Here is a 16,300-nt window from a genome sequence, read left to right on the forward strand (position 1 = left end):
TGCTCGGGAAAATACCATAGCCAAAGTGAAAAAGCAGAAGTAGATAGGAGCTGCTCGCGCACGCGTTCCGCGAGCTGAGCGAAGAAGAACGAAGCTGCCAACTCCACGCGACGTCTCTCCTCGGTTCTCTGCGACAGCATCTTCGCTTTCTCCAGGTACACGGACGAGAAGCCCCTTCTGCCTCTGCTTGAAGAAACCTTGGGTGAGCTCGCCGGCAGTCGGGCGCGTAATTGTCTCAGACGTGTAGATACTAAAGGCTGTGCAGAATAGAGGCCATGCGGGACGTTAGGCCTATGGATTCCGGGTAGCGTGCCAGCCAAGCATTCGGGGCTGTGGTGCCACCTATAAATGGGCTAAAAAAGTATAGTGGCTTACAAACCCTAATGCGAACGAGTTTACTTGCGGGCTGTATTTATACGTCTGATCAACATTGTGTCTCGCGGGTCTGAGCGACCTAGCCCTGGACCTAGAAGGGTGCCTGCTGGCAGAGTCCTATACAGGAAACCCATAGGCCTAGACATTTGCGAATCGGGCACACGCAAAGCTGCAGCGACTCTTTGTTGTTCTTGTGGCTGTAGGAAGAAGGAAAAGAAAATGCACGGGCCTGCTACTAGATCTGTAGCTGAGTCACCTCCGCTGCCTCGTGCGGACAGAAGATAGAAAGTAGAGAAGAAAAGAAAGAGGGAAAGAAAGACGTGCGCCGCAACTACAGCCATCGTCCATCACCAAAGCGGTGGCGGGTGCAACGACGGCCTACAACAGATAAAAACTCGGTGGCATATGCTAGCCCCGGCCGCATGCGGCGGCGACCTACCTCCGACTCTTTGTTGACGCTGTTCTAACGACACTGTGAAAATACACACAATTACGTAACCTTTTACTTTACCAAGTTAATTAGTCATCCAGGTGTTGTGTTCTTTTCAGGTCAACATGCCCAAACACAGCGGCAAGCACGGCCACGGAAAGCACTACCACCATGAATACAGCGCGTGTGCCCCTTCAACGCTTACAGCACTGGGCTCTAGACCTTTGGACGCCAACGCGGCTACTGGTGCAACCGACCCTCCGAACAGCAGTGCAACTGCAGCGGGATGTGAAGTCCGCCTCAAACGCCAAGCGGAGGCGACCACCAACAGAGCCCAGAAGGAGCTCGAGCATGTTGCTGTACAGCAACCACCTCGGGGACACAGTGCACCAGCCCCGCTTGGTGTGACATTGCCAGGAGCAACGGATCAGCCAGATATAACAAATGTACGTGCTCAAGAAAAGGCGGCATTGATTTTCTCTGCGGTAACTGGGCTTGTTAGCTTGATCTATGGAGTCAGCAGACCATGATAACAGCACTCTTGAAAACTTGTCTCTTGTGACATGCGACAGGGGTAAGGCTTCGGCTAGTGCAATACATTTGAAATGAACAATCAGCTACGAATCAGTCTTCTAAACAGGCGGAGAAAAGCTACCCAAAGCAAGATAAGGACTAGTTCTGGGACTGGTGGCTGCGTCTGTTCAGCCTTGCGGGCCACCTTTACCCTACTTGCCGAAGTTCTCTTTCGGCTAGATGAAAAACGGAGATGCATTGTTAGAAGCCTCGGAGTAATCGGCGTTAACTATATCTTCAAAACATGCCAGTATTGGTGAGGAAAACTAGCAAGCATTTTTTTGCGTGGGGGCAGCAGCGGAGAGGACTGAAGACTGAACACTGAAATAACTCTTGGATAAAGGACACACTAATAATTGGTTCACAGGAAGGGAAATTCGCAGTATCTGTCACACTTGCTCTGTGGACACCTGACCCGCGCCGTAAAGGAAGGGGGGAGTGAAAGGGGACAGAGTGAAAGGGGAGTCGTAGTGGAGGTCTACGGAGTAATTTTGATCACCTGGGGATCTTTATAACGTGCGCTGACATCGCAGAGCACACGGACGCAACTTCGTTTCGCCTCAATCGAAATGCAGCCGCCTTGGTCGGGTTCGAACCCAGGAACTCCGGCACAGTAGTCGGGCGTCTTCTCACCTTATCACTGCACCGCCCCGGCGGGGCGCATACACAGTAAACCCCTAAAATCTAGTGGAGCAATTCAAAATGGAGGAAGGACACCTTCGGACTGCTGCGGGAAGTGGCTAAATTTACTTTCGGAGTAAAAGGGAGAACTGAGCTTAGGATGTGCTGCTCCCCGCCGCGGTGGCGCAGTGGCTATGATGCCCAACTACTGCGCCAGCGTACCCGGGTTCGAACCCGATTGCCGGCGACATCGTTTCGATAGCGTCAAAACTAAGAGGCCTCCGTGTACTGCGAAGTCAGTGCATGTTAAAGATCCGCAGGTGGTCGAAATTACTGCGAAGCCCTCCACTACGACTCCTTTGTCTTTCCACTTTCACTCCCTCCTTCCCTTCCCTCACGGCTCGGCTCAGGCGTCCTCAAAAGCAAGTGTAGCAGGTACAGTGTCCTTCCCTTCCTGTTAACCAATTAAAAAAAAAGTGTGCTGCTTAGAACATTTAAATTGAAAAGGTTTTCAAGGAAAGTCTTTAATAGAGCTCCCTTGGTGGAATATAATAATAATAATTGGTTCACAGGAAGAGGAAAGGCGCAGTATCAGTCAAACTTCTTTCTGTGGCCACCTGAACCACGCCGTAGGGGAAGAGAAGTAGTTGAGAGCAAAAGTGGAAAGAAAGAAAAGAGTCGTAGTGGAGGAATTAGGAGTAATAATAATAATAATAATAATAATAATAATAATAATAATAATAATAATAATAATAATAATAATAATAATAATAATTGGTTTACAGGAAGGGAAAGGCGCAGTATGTCACACTTGCTCTGTGGACACCTGAACCGCGCCGTGAGGGAAGGGGGTGAAGGTGGGAGTGAGAGTGAAAAGAGAGAAAGGAGAGCCGTAGTGGAGGGCTGCGGAGTAATTTCGACCACCTGGGGATTTTAACGTGCGCTGACATCGCACAGCACACGGACGCCATTTCGTTTCGTCTCCATCGAAACGCAGCCACCTGCAGTCGGGATTGAGCTCGGGAACTCCATCACCTTGGTGGAAAACATACGAACATATTTCCTTATCCTTTATAAGCTCCACTTAGTTGACCAAAACCCACTTGGAGCTTTGTAGCCGGCAGCTCCTCTTCTTCTTACTTTATCAAAATATGTTCTTTTTATGATGGCTTCTTATGTTCATTTTGGCTATGTTGTCATTATATCAAGCTCCCTTTGGCTATCTTGTCATTCTATCAAGTATAATATGTGCTACCGTTACAACAGGTGGCGATATCCAAAAAAAGTGGAATATGGTGGAAAGGAGAGAAGCGGCATGGACGAATGCAACGGGCCACCAAGGCGGATGACAGTGCTTGGGTGCAGCTTCCCGGCCCACTTGAGCAGTCCAAAGTTGACGTCGAAGCTCGTGATAGTTTCGTAGCCACTAACGCTGCCGCCTCCAGCGCCCTGACAAAGAGCAGCGTAGATGGCGCCACCCAGGAGCAGCACGAGGAAGCACCAGAAGGAGGAGTTCCGGAGCCCAGCATCAAGGGTATCACGGACGGAGGGCAGATGGCGTCCAATAATCCTATTTTTACGAAGGAGGCACCAGGTCAGCCATTAGCATCTCACGAGGACCTTCTGGCCAACAATACTACTGGTCATCCATCCGAGGTGAATGCGGTGAATTTTTTGCTCGAAAAGGCGCAACCTGGCTACTCCCAGCATACTCGTAGCAAAGATCGAACAGATATCCATCTATCAGTACTATGCATTCACTATGCAGCAGGCCATACGAGAACCGCGGCCGCTTAATGGAGGCGCACTCCCTCCATTGAGCGGCCGTGCGAGAACAAATAACCGGCTAGCAAGAACGGGATAGTGGGCATTTCACTGCAGTATCATTTACAGCATTTTTTTTGTGTGTGTGAAGCAAGTTTACAGATAGGTCCTTCAAGAAATTCTCAAGAGCTCAGATAAAATGAGCCGTAACATTGTCTAAGAAAATGGTTAGGAGTAATCAGGACAGTATAATTAGCGATTGCTTGTTAGAAAGCAAATGCGAGCTAACAACAGCGTGGGAATTACAATATGTGATGTATCAGCTTTAGGAGTTTGAATGCTGGCAGTCTCTTTTCGTGCCTGCAGTAATGCTGCGGTTAAGATGTGTAATTTGTTACAAAGAATAAGCTTCTGGTTTTGTTCTGTTTTGTTTACGGCATTTTCATCCGTTTCTGTCGCAATACAATCGGCAGTATACTAGACAGACATGGCACTGATTACGCAGAGCTGACAACCGGAAGATGTAAAAGCAACATGTTGGATAGGTGCAAACAAAACCATAATTGGTCTGATAGAATGACCAGTTGACATATTCTAGGGCAAATGAAAATGTGATAAGTATTCAATGGGAGAAGCTTTTGGTACTCCAAGTACTCAGCTAGGACTACGATCGTGGTGATTAGGATGATAATGAGCCACTATACAATGTTCCAAAATACATCGGTGGCTTTCACCAGCTCAATTTTTCTCAAAAAGATTAGCGCTACCAAGCAAACATATTGTAAGATTCCTTAAAGATTCTGAAATTTTTGGCAGCGGCCAAGAAGTCTAGATTGCAGAAATTGATTTCTTATCCCCTGGTACGTAGTAGCGGACTCCAGGTGGTTTCCTGCGACGTCGCTGAGAGCAGAGTTATATGTAATTAATAACTGGCAATTATTTACACTTCTGTGTAATTTTGTTATCAATTTTATTTCTTCAAACGGTAACGTTTCAGGGAGTTCATTTTTTTTGTGTACTTTACTACCGACCATCAAGTACTACTTAGCCAAAATGCTACAGGGACGACACCTCCGTGACAATGTGATTGCATTGGTCATGCTGCCCACGACGGTGCGCATGCTGTACTGGTGTGTTGCGCTTTTCGTGGTCTTTGTTCTTGGTGCTCAAACAAGAAAGAATTAAACCGACCCTGTTTTGGTTCCACAGCAGATGACACATCTGTTGCTCCCACGTAACATAGAGTTCCTCACACTAACTAGAGGGAAAACTGATCAGGGCGCTGCACTTCAGCCACCATGGGCGCGCTAAGAATCATGGGCCGGTGTGCTTCTTGTTGCGGAACAGTCGGTTTTTCTTGGGTACGTGGAGTGGCGTTACGGCGATGCTTCTTTTTCGTCATCATCATCATCTGAAGGTGCGTACATATATTGCGAAAGCCATAGTAGCGAAGGCGCAAAAGCAGACGTCTCCAATAAATGGTTTCTGTTTCCCGAAATGCCACTAAAAACTTCCTTAAGTGATTGCGCGACCATAAATATTTTCATAACGTTTTTTTATTTCAAACTTTGCCTATTAAGTGCGGAATATCGGTATTTGTGCTGCTCAAAACTAAGCCAATAGGAGAAAGAGCTCTCGCTTATATTGGATAAATATCACACTGACATGCTGTTTCTCTCTCTCTTTGCAATTTATAGTCGCAATATTCAATGTTAGGACATTATTTATGGTAGAACAACGTTTATCTTTGCATTAGTTTTGGCCAAAAGTTGTAGTTCTGCACTCGGTAGCTCACCGGCCCATGATGCTTTGAGCGCCCATGGTGGCTGAACTGGCCGTCTGGAAACTCCATGTAAACTCCCATAGACGGCAGCACAGCTTTCCCTCTAGGTAAGGGTAAGAAACTCTATGCCACGTAAACACCTAGAGATAATCCTTTTTCAGCTCTCCATCGGCTTTACATGTAGCGCGTCCTCACTGTCCGACATCGAAGCGCAGCATTTCATAGAGGACTTCGAAACTATATCATCGAAGTGTATTTCGCAACTATGAGCTTGTGCACAAACTTAGTGCGAACACCGCTCACTAGTCTAGCGTTTACGTTAAACACGTTTTCAGTGTTGCGGCTGCTGTCGTCTCGAGAAAATGCTGCAAAATCAGCGGCAACTTCGAAAAACAACTCCTGCCGAAAATTAACAACTGTTTAAAGATATCAAGCAGGCCACTCTAATTCATTACAGTCTTAGCGAGTTAGTAGTATGTCAATAAAGCTTAAAGAAAAGTAGTGCACTTGTAATCGATCACTGTTCTTAAGATCTTTTTTGTGGAACTCTAACAGATGCACAATAGATGCATTGCAGATGCAGTAATTGTAATCGGTCACCTATTTTCTGTTATGCGTATACAAGGCTGGCTCAGAATCAGGGCGTATAGTTATGACTGGATAAAAATGCTTCTGTTCTTTCTCTTGAGCATCTGTTTCATATTGCAGCTACTGGGATTCGCAGGTCAGTGTGATAGCAAATAAATCTCACCTTGCAGAGCAAACCTAGTCGCTTGGACTACGTGTCACGGAAAAAGTCTGTAACGGCCATCAAGACGTGGAAGGCAGCGGAACTGACCAAGACGATGACAGACCTCGAGACCATAGTGAGTGCTCTGCGTACACACCTTTTGTCATTACGTAAATCACCATGGTGGCGTAGAGGTAGAGCATCCGCCTCGCATGCAAGTGGACCGTGGTTCGAATCCCGGTGCGGTGCCCCGCAATTCTCCACCGGATTAAAAAACATTTCTCGTGCAGATGGAATAGCATAAGCAGGTTGAGGTGCGACGTATGCCAGTAAACACCTCTGGCAAGGTACTCCCTCACCAGAACAGGAGTTAGCCACCCTGGTGTAGTAATTGGTCACAACCTCCCATGATTAGTCCTACAAAACCTGTATTGAAGGACGGGCATGTACTGTGTTATCGAGGTTTACCGGAGAGACGAAAACTGGGAGGTTTCCTTATCGACAACGATATAGCTGGTAATATAGATGAATTCTATAGCATTGATGAGACTGCAACCGGCATCATAATTAAGGTAAATAAACGGTATAAGCTTAAGGTTGTACAAGCACACGCACCTACATGTAGCCATGATGACCAGGCAGTAGAAATCTTCTATGAAGATGTAAAATTGGCAATGGGGAAAGTAAAAACACATTATACTGTGCTGATGGGCGACTTCAATGCCATGGTAGGTATAAAGCAAGCTGTATACCACGCAGCGGGAAACAATGGCATTGGATGGGGCTGAAACGTGGAGGCTAGCCAAGAGAGTTCTGCTTAAGTTGAGGACAATCCAGAGGGCATTGGAACGAAAAATGGTAGAGGTAACATTAAGAGATAGGAAGCGTGCAGAGTGGGTCAGAGAAATAACTCGTTACCGACATTCTAGTGGAAATTAAGAAGAAGAAATGGACATGGGCAGGACATGTAGTGCGAAGAGAGGATAACCGATGGTCGCTTAGGGTAACAAACTGGATTCCAAGGGAAGGAAAGCGTAGCAGGGGGCGGCAGAAAGTTAGGTGGGTGGATGAGGTTAAGAAGTTCGCGGGGGTCAAGTGGATGCAGCTAGCACAGAACCGGGTTAAGTGGAGAAATATGGGAGAGGCCTTCGCCCTGCAATGGGTATAATCAGGCTGATGATGATGATGAAGAAATAGCAGGGGGGGAGGGGAAGTGTTACTAGATAAGTTTGCTGAACCCACTAACTTAAAATCATAAATACCTTCTTCAGCAAACTGAAGAACCGGAAATGGACCCTGAAAAGCCCTAGCGGGAAGACTAAAATGAAATTGATTTCATGCTCTGTTCTAACCCGGACATTATGCATGATGTAGATATAATCAGAAAGGTGGAATGAAGTGACCACAGGATGAGAACGAAACAGATTAGTGAGGAAGAAGATCAATGAATTAGCGGTAAGGGGAGAAGTAAACGAATTTAGGCTGTCGCTGCAGAATATATACTCGGTGCTGACCGAGGAAGACGACCTCCGCTTAGAGGCAATGAACAATAATTTCAGAAATATCAGTATTGAGTGCGTGGTAAAAGTTGGTGTTAGAATTGCTAGAGAGGACTTGGGGGAAATTGAGCATGCTCTAAAGAACGGTCGTAGCCTGAAAGCGGTGATCACGAAAATAAGCATAGGCAAAAATCTGATGTATGCACTGTGGGACACGGTGGGCAATGTCATTACTCACATGGACAAGGTAATACGGTAGCTGAGAAGTTCTATACGGACCTCTACAGTAGCCATAGTACACAGGACAATAATGAAATTGGTGTAATGAAGAGCAATCAGACATTCCTAAAGTAACGAAAGATGAGTTTAAGAAAACCTTAGAAGCTATGAAAAGGCGGAAAGCAGCTGGAGAGGATCAGGTGACTAAAAAATTATTGATAGAAGGCGATATCATGCTAAGAAATTGGCCACCCTGTATACGCAATGCCTGATGACATCAAAAGTACCGGAATTATGGAATAACGCTAACGTTATCTTAATTCATAAGAAAGGGGATGCTAAAGAATCGAACAAATTGCAGACCAATCAGCTTACAATAAGTTACGTACAGGGTATTTACTAAAGTAATCGCTAATAGGATTAGGACAACCTTGGACTTTAATCAATCAAAGGATAAAGCAGGACTTCGCAAAGGGAACTCTACCATTGATCATATCCGCACTATAAACCAGGTGATAGAAAATTACCGGAATTATGGAATAACGCTAACGTTATCTTAATTCATGAGAAAGGGGATGCTAAAGAATCGAAAAAATTACAGACCAATCAGCTTACAATAAGTTACGTACAGGGTATTTACTAAAGTAATCGCTAATAGGATTAGGACAACCTTGGACTTTAATCACCCAAAGGACCAGGGGATAGAAACGTGCTCGGAATATAACCAGCCCTTATACATAGCATTCATTGACTACGAGAAAGCATTTGACTCCGTCGAAATCTCAGCGGCTATGCAGGCATTGCGAGATCAGGGTTTAGGTGAGCCATATGTGAAAGTACTGGAAGGTATCTACAGTGGCTGCACAACAACCATAGCTCTGCATAAAGAAAGTGATAAAATTCAAATTAAGAAATCGTGTTAGGCAAGGAGACACGATCTCCACAGTGGTATTTACAGCTTGCTTAGAGAGTGTATTGAAAGGCATGGAATGGGAGCAGTTCGGCATGAGGGTTGAGGGAGAATATCTCAGTAATATGCGATTCGCTGATGACACTGCCTCGTTAAAGGTCCACGAAAACGACCCCCCAGAAACCACTGATAAACGTGTTCAGTGTGTAGAACACATCCTTTTGAGCATTAACGCAAAGTATAACTCCTTGGAACAAAGCCAGCAATTTATTATTAATGTTTAAAAACAGCGTTTTTTGAAATTCGCGGGCAGAGGAAATGTCGCTTGGCGGTGTCACATGGAACTATTTCCTAATCCCGTGACGTCACGGGTCGGTTGACTGGCAAGGCTTGCTAGAAGCTGCCATTCGCTGCGGTCACTGCAACCATGACGTCACGAACACACTTCCGGTAGCTGCGAAAGCCGTCTGCTCGTGCGCTGCTCGAACTCTGTGCGGGCTGTTACAGCTCGCCGCCCTTATCGGTTAGGTGGCCATTGCCCACTAAGTGCAACAACCGAAGCGACGCAGGGATCGGCAGAACGAAGCTGCATTTACAAATATCTTATATAACGTGGTTTCAGGAGTATCGGAGTGTCGTCCGACGAGGCGTCAACAGCACGGTCAAGCACCGCATGATGGCAGCACCTCCTTGACCGCCGTAAACATCGCCGCTGTGGCCCCTCCTCCCGCATACCGTTCGCGAACCACACGGTGGATCGTTAGCACCGATGTCCGAAATAAAGCGTGCTAAAATTTGTTGGCGTCTGGAATATTGAGCCGAATATCAAGTATGAAGCCCTCGTGAGGATCGCTGACCAGCAGCAAATTGCTGGTAAGAGCGATAGCCGTGATACAAGCTAGTTTCTGCTCAAGCCAGCTGCCGCTGGTGCATTTCGGCTGATCCGATCTGCTCGTACTAGCTCTGCGATTAATGCATAGGCAGAGTTAATCCTATAATTATTTTACTATGGCAGGATAGGAATCACTATAAGGCAGTTTCATAAGTAGACGATTTACGACAGCGTTGATCATGTTCCAAAGCGTCGACCGCCGCGGCTTCGAAGCGAAACAATAGGCCTAGCGACGACTAGGGACGGTCACGCACGGCGCCGGCGTTCGCCGCGCTCGCACGTTCCACCCCCGCGGTAATTGTGTAACGTACCTCAGCCTGCTCGCGGCATCCCGTGCTGCAAGCGTTGCAAACTCGTGTACTTTCATAGCAAAGGCCGCGTATTTTTTGGCATTCTGCTCAGCAACGTAAGACGTGCAAACGATACTGTAGGCACGACAAGGCTTCAGTACGCAGTCGCTGCGCTGTCGGCCGTAATCGAAGACGTCGGGCGGCGCCATAATCTATACATCGATCTTTAAACGTGATACAGCGGGCAAATGAATAACTTTGTGAAGCAGACCCGCTCGTACGTTTCGCGCACTCGGGCGCCGACGAGTAGCTTCCGTCAACAGACGCCGTCATAACCTCGGTTAACGACGCAAACCGAGGTCGTCAAGCTCGGTTTGCGGTAACCGCGATTAGTGGTGCAACCATGGTTTAGTCCGCCGTGTAACATAGAATAACCACGGGTTCGCGGTTACACTAACCGTCGCTGCGCGAACTGGCGAACTCCTCAGGCGTGTGCAAGCGATGACGGGTTGGCGCGAGTACGCCAGCGAGCGAGCGCGCGGCAACCGGAAGTTCGTCGAAGTGACGTATGTCTGGGCGGAGCTTTGAACTTGCTTGTATTCTTTGTTTTTTTATGGCTCCCTTCGGCGTACGAGTTGAGAGGGAAAATTGGAAGGGTCATTTTTAATCGCCGATATCTCTGGTGTTGCAGAAGCTAGATCGAAAATTTTTGCGGGAGAATGATGGGTGGTTCAATAACTATCAGTGCTATGGCGTTGTTTACCCTTCTTTGTGACCCCTTTCAGTGGACCTTTAGGTACCTCTGGGGACCACCTGCAACTAATAATAAATGATCTAGACAGAAGAAGCAGAAAGGTAGGCCTAAATATTAATATGCAGAAGGCTAAGGTAATGGTGAATTTCCTGGGAAAGGAACAGCAGTTTAAAATAGGTAGCGAAGCGTTGGAAGTGGTAGGCGAATATGTCTCCTTAGGACACGTAGTGACCGCAGATCGGGACCACAAAAGTGAAATAACTAGGGGAATAAGATTGGAATGGAGCTTATTTGGAAAGTACTCAATCATTATGACTAGCAGCTTATCGGTATCACTCAAGAGAAATATGTATAACAGTTGCATCCTATCGGTACTGACCTATGGAGCTGGAACGTGGAGGTTAACGAAAAGGGTTCTACTTGAGTTGAGGACAACGCAGAGAGCCATGGAACGGAAAATGGTAGGTGTAACGTTAAGAGATAGCAAGCGTGCAGAGTGGGTCAGAGAAATAACTCAAGTTACTGATATTCTAGTCGAAATTAAGAAGAAATGGGCATTAATAGGACACGTAGTTTGAAGAGAGAACAACAGATGGTCTCTAAGATGGTCTCTCTGGATTCCAACGGAAGGTAAGCATAGCAGGGGGCGGCAGAAAATTAGATGGGCGGATGAGATTGAGTAATTCGCAGGGGTCAAGTGCATGCAGCTAGCACAAGACCGGGTTAATTGGAGAAAAATGGGAGAGACCTTCGTCCTTCATTGGGTATAGTCCGGCTGATGATGAAATCACTGTGGGCATTTGGCGTAAGGAGTGAGGCAGCTGGAGGTTCCGACACCGAGTGCATCGAACGCAAAAAAAAGTTGACAGCGCGACCACAAAATCTAGGGAGAGGCTGAGTGCGGAAAGTACACCAGTTCCTCAGCCTAGCAGCCTATATACATTGCAGTTCTTTGAGTTTTGTGGACATACATAGAAGCTTGAAGAACAAACCTGATGTGTTCCCCTACCTATAGCGCTGCGATCGTTTTCTATCGAGTGGATGCTCCGGAATGGTTGGCCTTCCTAGGAAAGCACGTGGTGAGGAGGGGGCTGCACAAATTGTCCAATTATTAGAGTAATAATTTAAAGCCTGTCAGTTAACCTTTTAATTTCTGCATATAGATGGCTAGTCCAAATATTCGAAGCCGTGAATAAGACGATGCCGAATCGGTTTTCAAAATGAATAAAAATCATTTTCGAAAGCCCTGCAACGCGAGAAAATTCGATGCTTTTTTTTTTTAATACGTAGACAAAACTGAGCGCAAGATACGCGCAAGTTGCTTGCTACTGAGGCAACTCCTGGGGTTTGACGTAACGTAGTGGCATCTACAGCATCTCTATATAGTTAAATTGTAAACTTCTGAAAAGGGAATTTGGGGCAAGCAGGCCTTTGGGCCACCATAATGCCCCATTTCATTCAAATATTCATGTTCGTGCAACCCATGATGTCGGTAGCCCGATCCGTGGCGGTCTTGCTAAGGTGGAAGAACGGGCTAGAAGTTACGTCATGTTGGGTAAAAAATAGCGCACTCTTGAGACATGAAATGTCGTCCTTTATTCCATTAGCCATGTCTCAAGAATCCGCTGTTTTCAACCGTGGTGGTCTTGTTCCGGACCGCGTTCTCAAGGTGTAGCAGGATCTCCCGGTCGTCCCATGTGGTAAGGTGCTTCGCTAATTTAGGCAAGAAAGTTTCGCGGTTTTGCTGGTCAAATTGATATTTCTGGACTTACAAAACGGGCTTCAAATAGTCAATGTTTGCTTCGAATTTCATAGAGAAATGGTCAAATTTCTTACTATTTTTTGTCGTCCGATCTGTCCTTTAGTGAACATATTATAATTCAGCTATGAGAAAGTTAACTTTAACGGTTTATTTTCGGTCATACTTGAAAATAAGATCTTTCTATGCTGCAGGTGCTGCCTCCAGATCGGTCATCCTTGCAGCGATCAAATCGAAGCTTGTCCAGGGTGGACTTCACGGCCCCGTTTTTGTGCGTCGGAATTGGCCTCCTCTTCTGCTCCTTGATCATCCTACTGGCTGTCTTTTCCAGGCACAAGGCGGTCGGCGAGAAGTTCTGCATCACCCTGGACTGCAGTCGACACGCGTTCATTCTCACCAACAACCTCAACCGGCAGCTCGATCCATGCGAAGACTACGCGGCGTTCGTCTGTTCAGCGTGGGAGGCCTCAAAAGACCACCGTGACCTGGCCTCGACGGCCATGGATGACTTGCGGTTCACCTGGTACGACCTCTTTGAGGACACCCTGTCCAGGGGCTCGCTCGTGCTGCCCGCCGGTAAGAAGCCGCTGGCCATGTACGAAACGTGCGTGAACAACTTCCCTAAGAACGCTTCGCAGTTCACCTGGCTCCGCAACATATTCAGGTTGTACGGCGTGCACTGGCCGAAGACACCGGCAGAAAACCTGACACCACTGGGAATGGTCGTATCCCTCAGTTACAAGTGGCAGTGGTCGTTCTGGATAACGGTAAACGTATTTCATCCATCATCATCCGGAATACGTCGCGTTTTTGTCCGTCCAGGACGTTACCTGGCAACGCTAAGGAAACATCACATCGCAGTAGTCCAGGCTTACAAAGTGTACTGGGAACAGTTCCTCGCCTACTTCTACCCTGACAGCGCGACTCGGCCTTCATTCAACCAAGAGGAAATCGAAGAGATCCGTAAAATGGAAGGAGACATAATCGAAAGTCTTTACAATGTGGCCACGTCGACCAGAAAGAGGCCAGCCTTGTTCTCCTTCAACAATATTAGTTCCTACGTATCAAATGTATCTGCGAACGAGTGGGTCCTCAGCTTCCAGTTTGGTCTCTCCCTCCAGCCAAGACTAAGCCTCCGAGATGAGATTGTTGTTACCGACGTGTCTATTCTCCAAACACTAGGTAAAATTATGGCTAAGTACAACGCGGTACAACTAAAAAAACACCTACAATGGCTCATTGTGCAGCACTTCAGTATTGTGGCTGACTACTCCGTCCTCGTTCGCTACTACGGCAGCGCTGAAAAGGCTAAACTGTTCCTTCCAGTCTACTGTGCACACCACGTAGAAACGTCGTTTCAAGCGCTCGTACTTGGCCTCGCTTATTACACGCGGTTTGCGGAACGAGACCGCGAAATCATCAACACCGGGTTCAATAGTCTCGTCTTTGCTGCCGTTAACAGGGTCAAAGGTGCGCGTTGGATGGACGATCAAAGCAAAGCGCTTGTAACTGAAAAGCTCATGTCTGTGAAAAATGCCCTCTGGCCGCCAGCTCAACTTCTCAAAGACGATGTGCTGGAAAAAATATATGCACAGTTCCCGCTGCACGAAGAATCATACGCCCATTATTGGATCAAGACACGCCAGGCGGCAAGCGCGATACACAGGACACAGGAATATGACGAGGCCATGCTACTTCTGGGTAACAACTTCCAGGAATACGCGAGCTACGATTATGTCTCGAACGCCGCGAAGCTCGCATTCGGCGTGGCCAACCCTCCGGCCTATTACAGCAGCGGGACAAATGCCATGCTATATGGTGGCCTCCTCTTCATAATGGCCATGCAGCTGGTCAAGGCGCTGGACAGCGAAGGTATCAGGTGGACAGTCAATGGGACCATAGTCAACAGCACCATACTGTCTAGTCCTACTCTGGCGAAATTCCTTACACGAGAAGCGTGCCATCAGGGAGCGGAAACCGCGAGCGCGTTCCCCGAAGTTCCCGCCCTGGAGGTTGCTTACTCCGCATTCACAGAGTATCAGCTTGGGTTGGACGGCGGAAACTTGTCGCTAGGCGAGAAGCTCCCCGCAGAACACGTTTTCTTCATGACCTTGTGCTTCTTGACTTGCGCGAGCAGGGGTGACCGCAACCCCAGCGCGGCAAATTGTAACAAGATCGCCAGGAATTCAGATTTCTTCGCCGAAGCCTACAAATGTCCTCGCGGCAGCAACATGAATCCGGCTAAGAAATGTTCGTTTTTCATTAACTGATCAATCTACAATGAACGCCTCCGAAAATGTGCCATGGCTCACGAGTACAAGTATTTTATTTATTGGTACATCGTTCTCTATCCCTTGCCACCTTCCGCCAATAGTCCTTTAGTTTTCTTTCGATACCCCAGAAGGGTAATGGCTGATAACGTTTTTTTTTTTTTTTTTTTGCTATTCTAAGTGCTTTCCCGACATGCTACGGAACAGCTAGTACCGTGTCGTTCCAATTTAATGTTTTAATTGTGTTTGCTTTGCTTCTCCTGGTAACGTGCCAGTTTATTCCAGATAGTACATTAGAACTATACTGAATGCCGTTTTGATGTTGTTGCCCTTATGTTTCTTGTCCATTAAGCACAGTCAATGATACTGAAATGACGATTAGGGAAAGTAACTATAGAGGGCTCGTTTTTCTGAACTCGCAAATACAGTGATGAGATTGCTCTGCTACATCCGTTTTGAACAGTTCGTTCAATGCAAAATAATACAAGGGTTTGAATTTCGCAAGTTTTGAAAAGTAGCGCGCATGCCATCCGCGTCCATTGGAATAGACATATCAGAATCGCTATGAACCGGAACTTATTTACGACACTTATTGCTGTACCCTATGTGCACTATTATGAACTTGAGTTAGGAGAGACTGTTTTCTGCCTATAATGTCCTTATGAAAATGGATCGACAGGTTTCTGCACCTATATTTACTATCGTCTAGCCAGAGCGACTTGCCTCTACGAAGGACTCAATACGTTAGCCGTTAATCGTAGTCTTTAATCGCAGTGTAGACAGATGGTGAACAATCACTGAGGTAATACAGATGAAAACTAGCTATACTCCGTTAAAGCAACCAGCATGTCACGTTTTTTTTTTTTTTTTTTCAGTGATTAGTAGAGATTGTTGCCTGCTTGGAATGTTCTAATTTGATGGCATAGCTTGTACCCGTCAATATTGCTTGAACGGCAAATTTGTCTACCAATTTTCGTCATATTTGCGCAGTGGTATGGAACCTATGCTGGGAAGAGTGACTGCTAGTCGAGCCCATTAAACAAATGCAGCGCCTCGTAGCGGAGAGTTAGTTACAGCTCGCAGCTGCGGTTTCTACCGCCAAAAATTAAGGTCTGGCTTGGCGGATCAGGTTTATTGCAGACCTGAAGCCCTGGTCGCAATCTGTAGCGAACCACACTTAGCGATGACGATGAAGAAGAGCAGGATGAAGATGAAGCAGCACGTTCACCCGGGTGGAAAATGAAGCGCCATACAGTGTTTACAATATTGTAAACTTCTTCAAACTGTCTTATGAGTATCACATTAAGACCAAAGCGCAGCAGTATTATCGGAGGGCTTATAGATATAAAGCAAGCTGCTGTGTCTGTGTATATATTTCATATGCCTTCTCCCACATCGTCACCCATCATGTTCTTTCTTCTCTCCTTCCCC

General features: G+C 46.7%; 1 protein-coding gene across 1 annotated transcript; it reads left to right on the plus strand.

Moving 5' to 3' along the window:
- Window positions 1-930: 930 nt before the first annotated feature.
- Window positions 931-14,869, plus strand: LOC146176586 (membrane metallo-endopeptidase-like 1). The gene is made up of 4 exons (XM_084581335.1): window positions 931-1,251; window positions 3,386-3,664; window positions 6,305-6,412; window positions 12,794-14,869. Exons 1-4 carry the CDS (start codon window positions 931-933, stop codon window positions 14,867-14,869), a joined length of 2,784 nt encoding a protein of 927 aa, XP_084437461.1.
- Window positions 14,870-16,300: the final 1,431 nt, after the last annotated feature.

This window comes from Amblyomma maculatum, chromosome 10, assembly GCF_055883805.1.
Source record: "Amblyomma maculatum isolate TAMU_Amacu chromosome 10, ASM5588380v1, whole genome shotgun sequence".
NCBI lineage: Eukaryota > Metazoa > Arthropoda > Arachnida > Ixodida > Ixodidae > Amblyomma > Amblyomma maculatum.

What these genes read in the sequence shown, in the direction of transcription:
- LOC146176586 (XM_084581335.1), top strand. Translation starts at nt 931, where the DNA reads ATGCCCAAACACAGCGGCAAGCACGGCCACGGAAAGCACTACCACCAT. An exon ending in ATCAGCCAGATATAACAAAT is followed by an intron (nt 1,252 to 3,385) that starts GTACGTGCTCAA and finishes CCACTTGAGCAG; the next exon opens with TCCAAAGTTGACGTCGAAGC. An exon ending in ATCCATCCGAGGTGAATGCG is followed by an intron (nt 3,665 to 6,304) that starts GTGAATTTTTTG and finishes CTCACCTTGCAG; the next exon opens with AGCAAACCTAGTCGCTTGGA.